Genomic DNA, 5,894 nt, shown 5'->3' on the forward strand with positions numbered 1-5,894 from the left:
GACAAAAGGACGCCAGTCACCCAGCGTCTGACTCGATTTCTTCGATTTCCGGTTTGAATAACACTCTTTCAAAAGGATTACCTCTGGTGAAGATTTCCCTCTTCAAGCTTCCTCCTCGGCCCTTCCTAGTTGTTTGCGAGTCGACCTAGGTATAACCTTACTTGGTTCGAGAACTACTCGATCAGCGCAACAACAATAACAAAACATCAATACAGCAACCGACCGCATCATCGTGTCATCCGATCCTACCGCCCGCGCAAACCACTGCGCTGTGCCAACATGGCAGCATACAATGCGCTCGAGCAGGTCGACCACGATGATTCAGATAAAGATCCCCATTCCAACAATTCCTCGCCTGCGCACGATCACTCGCATCGACCTCTCGCTTCTCCGGTGTTCGCGCCACCGCGGACTGCCCTGAAATCGCTATTTTTGGATGCCCCAGATACGAGTTACATTCACGAAGAAGGCAATTCTCCTAGCCCAAATGGACTCAGCCAGATGGTTCAATCGTTGAGTGATCAAAGTCGAGGCGACACCAACACGAGTGGGAGTTACGACATGGTAGAAAACGACGATTTCGCAGACGATGCACCCAATTCGCCTGCCTTCTCATTCGAAAAGATCCTGGCCTCTGCTCCTGCAAGCGGATCTTCATCACCACAGACACGAGCACCGTTACCACCAGTAAACATCTCGCGACCCCTTCCACGAGTCCGCCCCCTTCCAGCCACAGCTGCTGACTTTGCGAACCCCCAACCGTCAAAAACAACTTCCCCCATCGTACGGACAGCGTCTGGCCGAAAACCAGCCTTGAGACACCCGACTCCCGATTTGCAGGTATTACAAGGGGCATACGTGGGAAATATTGAGCATCTGGAGCGAACCGCAGAACGATTGAGCATGACTTCGTCAATTGACCTGGCCATCAAGGAACTTCACGATGAGCAGAAACGTTCGGATAGTCGCAGGTCCTCGTTAGGATCGGTTCCAGAGATGGCAGGAATTTCAAGGCAAATGTCAAATGCATCCTCAATTGTGGAAGTGAATTCGGCGGCACGATCAGGGGGATACTCGCCTGGAGGCTTCATGATGTCGCCAAAGGGATCGATAACGGCAGCAGGAAGAATGCGATCTGCTTCGAAAAGTTCACGATTTGGCTCACGCCCGGAGCCAGAGATGGAGGGTCGACCCCTGGATTCATTGATGAGTTCTGCTCCCTCCTACGTTCCAACGTCCCCGGTTTTGGATAGGTCGATTTCGATCGAGGAACAAGACGAGGAGTCTACGACTCTTACGAGACCGGTGGTGGACCAATTCAATCACGCTGAAAGAGTAGATCATCCCCAACCATACGAACAACGACCGGTTACTGCGACATCGACATACACCTCAAACGAACAAGCGATGTTTGAAGGATTCGATGGAGACCATACCGATTATCTGCCTCAAGAACCCCTACCTCTTCCACCACCACCAAAAGCCCCTATCCATAATTTCCATGCACATTTTGATTTTGAAGATGTGCCGCAAGAGACGGAGGAACAAGAGTCACAAGTACCGTCACCCGAACCGCCATTACACTCAAGGTCCATGTCGAGTAATGATTTATTGATGCCAGCTACGCAAAGAAGAGTGTCGTCTGGGAACAGACTTTCAATGGCACGGCCACAATCATATGCGGATCCAAGTACAGGTCAACAGATGGTCTACTACCCGGCACCTGTACCAATGATGCTTAACTTACCCCAGAAACTGTCTAAAAATCCATCTGCCATGGCAAGAAATAAACGAAGGTCTCAAGTTATGAGCAACATTCCAGCGGCGGCTCGGCAATCTGCGATTTGGCTACCAGATGTTTTGGAGGACGAACCACATCTGGTAGGAGACGAGGGCGTACAATCACAAGAATACCTACCACAGCATCAGCGAGCCACCATGGGCGGAAGGAGACATACACAAGATTTGACACATTTACCTCCGCAGCTGAGAGCAAGCACATTCTTCGACCTTCAGGCACCACCTCAGACCGTCGAAATGAAAGAACAATCGGCGGTGGCCACGTTGGACAGCATTCTTGACGCGTCCGCACACGCACCGGTCAGCGCATTTACAGACCATGCCTTCGCCGGCCACCTAGGTGCAGAAGTTTACGGAAAGCCAAAGCATGATAGACATAGGAGCAGTACTCAATTGCTTGACCATCCCCAGAAAAAGCGTAGTAGCTCTTTCAACTTACTCAAGGGCCGTCGTGCTAGCAGTCAAACATTACTTCTTGATACAGAAAAGGAAAAGAAGCGTTCTTCTAGAATGTCCGATTTAGGCCTTGCTCCAAAGCCTAGGATGACTCTCGATGACGATGATGAGGATGAACTGGCTCGAGACAGACTCCCTGGAGATGAAGTGGATGGTGACGCGGCGATAAGACCTGATTCTGGCGAATTTGGGGAGGATGGCGAAGAAGTTGTGGATGAAGAGGAGGAGGAAGACGGGGAGGAAGATGATGAACAATATCATGGCCCTCCAACTACACTTCTCGCGGAACTCCAACTTCGAAAGCAACAACAAAAATTGCGAACTCGAAATCTTGGTCAAGCTTATCCTAATGGAATGCACTCTACACTTTTGCAGATGGACGCTGTAGCGCAAGTTGAACAGAAGTCGAGAAAGCAGAAGAGGGTGAATTTGGCTTGGGAGGCTCCAGTACAGAAGCAAGATGATAACGATGGAAGTGATGATGATGTACCTCTTGCGATTCTCTACTCGAAGAAAGCGCAGGATCTCAATCGTCCGATCGGATTGTTGGAACGTCGTGAGATGGAAGATAATGAACCTTTGAGTAAGCGTCGGGAGAGGATAACTGGCCGTCCAGCAGTTCCTCGGGCCGTCACAAATCCAAATTTGATCCAGACCGAGGAGCCAGAGGAAGAAGGAGAAACGTTAGCTCAGCGGATCAAACGTCTGAAAGACAAAGAAGCGGGTGTCAATGATCTTGGTCTTCCCAAAGCTCGTCCGATCAGTGGAGATTTCGCTTCGGAAATGATGAGTCAATTCGGTGGAGATCTAGCTACCAAACCCAAAGCAAAAGAAGCCGCTCCACCACCCGAAGACGAAACCCTCGGCCAAAGACGAAAACGTCTCCAAGCAGAACGCGAAGCCGCAGCTGCAAACGGCGACTCTCGACCAGGCCTGAATAAACGTCACAGTATGGCAACCATCCTCCAAGCCCACCCCTCCGCCGGCGCAACCACCCACTCCCAATCCAAACCCTCCACCGGCCTCCTAGGCCTCCACGAACAATCCCGCTCATCCAGCCAACTCCGTCTTGATACCACGCCCCGCCAATCCTCGGGCGGCTACAAAAACGGTCCACAAGGCGGGATCGTACCACCCCAGAATCCATATCCTAACATGTACGCGCCCCCGCAATTCGCCCAACCCACTCTGCCCGCGTTTAATGGGGCGATGATGGGCAATAATATGTTTTATAATCCGTATGCGGGCATGGCGTATCAGGGGTTCATGCCGAATCCCATGTTGCATATGCAGCAGATGAGCGAGCCGCTTAATCAGGGGCAGATTGATATGGTGGAGAGGTGGAGGCAGAGTGTTATGCAGTGAGAGCATGTTTTTTTTGAGTTGGAGATGCGAGGGGAAGGAGGGAGATGCATTTCTGGCGTTTTTGGGGATAGTCAGGGAGCGTGCATTTTGCTTTTTGAAGGGTTGGGTAGCATGGATGGGTGCATTGCATAGCGTGATTTGATGGATATATGGAGAGGGGGGTGTATATTAGAATGCGTGAAGGGGGAGGGGGAGGGGGTTTTGTATATTTGTCGAAATGGGTTAAGAGCGAGGAGTGTATATAATGGATGGATGGAGGGGGGTAATTGTGAGGAGGTAGGAGGAGGTATGGTGGAGCGGTAGTTGTGTAGACTAACTAATAATTAAGAACATGGCATTCGACCACACAATAAGATTTCGTGTTTTCGGGGACTGTGAAGAGTGAGCATTCTCAGTCTACTGTTTCTAAGTATCTACAAACCTTGTATAGTTGAGAAATGATGTGGGAGAAGGCGGCGATCAATACATCAAACTCCTCCCCTTTTCCCGTTCGATTTTCTATCTCGGACGTTAGTTTGCTGAGCAGGGGGATGCACTTTTCACCGAAACCCCGTCCACCACCGAAACCACCCCCCTCTCTCGTGTAGAAATATCACAAAGCCTATTATATAGTCTGAGGTCGAAACTAATGACTGGTTTGGTATACTCGCTCGCTCGATTTTTGTCTTTGCTTCCTCTGCTCTGTTTTTCTTTGTTTTTTTTTTAGGGGCGGGAGGGGGGATGGTGGATTTGTTGGAGTATAGAAATTGATATCAATTAATAATTTAATCTTCCAGATCTGCTATTTTTGAAAATGGCTATCTGAAAAAGGAAGGTAGTTGGATTTATGAATATGCTGCGGTGGAGTAGGGAGAGCTTAGCGGTCATGTTGACTCGACAACGAGATCTTGTTGTGATGGGATGGTTGGGTGGTGTGGGAGGGGGTTTTGTGTAGGAAATAGGTAGGGGTTGTGAGAAAGATTGAAGGGTGTGTGAGGGGGAGATTGAGAGGGGAGGTGTTGTTGGAAAGGAGGTTGTTGTTGAAACCACATCTCCCACCGAAAACCCTCGCACCCGCCAAAAACAAAACGTTGTAAAAACACATCTCACTAGAAGAAATCCAGACGCCGGGACATTATGTGGACATAATGTAGAGGTAGTTGGCATTGGCAAGTTGCGGAGTGAGTAATTGGAAGTTTAGTTCTGGTATGTTTGATATCTTTCAGTGTCTGGTTTCTGAGATAAAGAGGGAAGCGAAGGGAGGAGACTTGTTTTTAAGGGGGAAATGTTGGAGGTTGTGGTTTGGTGGGGGGGTTGAGATGTGGTAGGGAGGGGGTGGTGAAGTTAATGGCTGTTAAATTTTGGGCCGGGTGAGAAGTAAATGACAAAGAAGAAGATGTGAACTATTTCTGTATTAGCATAGTAACAGAGAATAGTGATTTATAGATGAGTTGGAAACAAGTATAAGGAATTTAAGGTGATCTGATCTCAATTCGGATTTACGCATGTTGAAAATTGTAGATACCTACCCAGAAAATCAGGGCAGCTAAATTCATAAATCACATCCCGTGTCATTAGATGTTTCTACAATAGTGTACAGTTCGGGTCGATAGAGATGGTTGTGTGTCTAGACCCCTAGCGGCCTGGTAAGTCTATAAGGAGGAATTTATTCATTGTCGTGCAAATATGGATGAGTGGATGAGAATTTAAAGGTATAACGGGAGGGTTCGCGGCGGAAAGTGCGAGAGAGGAAGTTTGTTGTCGAAAGTATTTTCACTGCCGAAAACCAAATAAGGATAACCCGCTATGCGCTTGCAGTATATTTTGAGATTTGATGAAATCTATTCGAATATCTACAAAGTAGAATTCCATTTCGTAGTCTCAGATGTTTTATTTGTAGGGTGTGACAAACAGAGGCTCTGAGTCTATCGTCAAGTGTTGTGTTGTATGTATCGAGAGGAGAGGGTTGGATTTTGGGTTTTTATGTTATTACTTTTGGTTATACATAGTAAATGGATAAGAAACGTGATTGGAAGGAAATGAATCAGGATAGGTGGATTGTGCACGTTATAAGGATGGGTTGAAAAGGGGTATTGGGTGGAGGAGGTTTTGATCGGTATGATTTTGTAGGAGTAACGAATTGATAGATGAAGGGTATTAGAAGAGTGAAGAATACGGTTCTATTAATTTGGATAAGGGCTGCTTATACCTAAAACTTTACGTAAGTCAGGAAATATGAGAAAGTGTTTTTGGAGGATGTTAAAGGCCTCCTTAAAGAAACCGCCCAGGCATTA

The 5,894-nt window shown here is 47.9% G+C and overlaps 1 protein-coding gene across 1 annotated transcript; it reads left to right on the forward strand.

The window, feature by feature from the left end:
* Window positions 1–279: 279 nt before the first annotated feature.
* On the forward strand, window positions 280–3,621 carry GLAREA_07329 (uncharacterized protein; the record flags this gene model as incomplete). The annotated part of the gene is made up of 1 exon (XM_008082017.1): window positions 280–3,621. One exon carries the CDS (start codon window positions 280–282, stop codon window positions 3,619–3,621), a length of 3,342 nt encoding a protein of 1,113 aa, XP_008080208.1.
* Window positions 3,622–5,894: the final 2,273 nt, after the last annotated feature.

Source organism: Glarea lozoyensis (genome assembly GCF_000409485.1).
Source record: "Glarea lozoyensis ATCC 20868 chromosome Unknown GLAREA16, whole genome shotgun sequence".
NCBI lineage: Eukaryota > Fungi > Ascomycota > Leotiomycetes > Helotiales > Helotiaceae > Glarea > Glarea lozoyensis.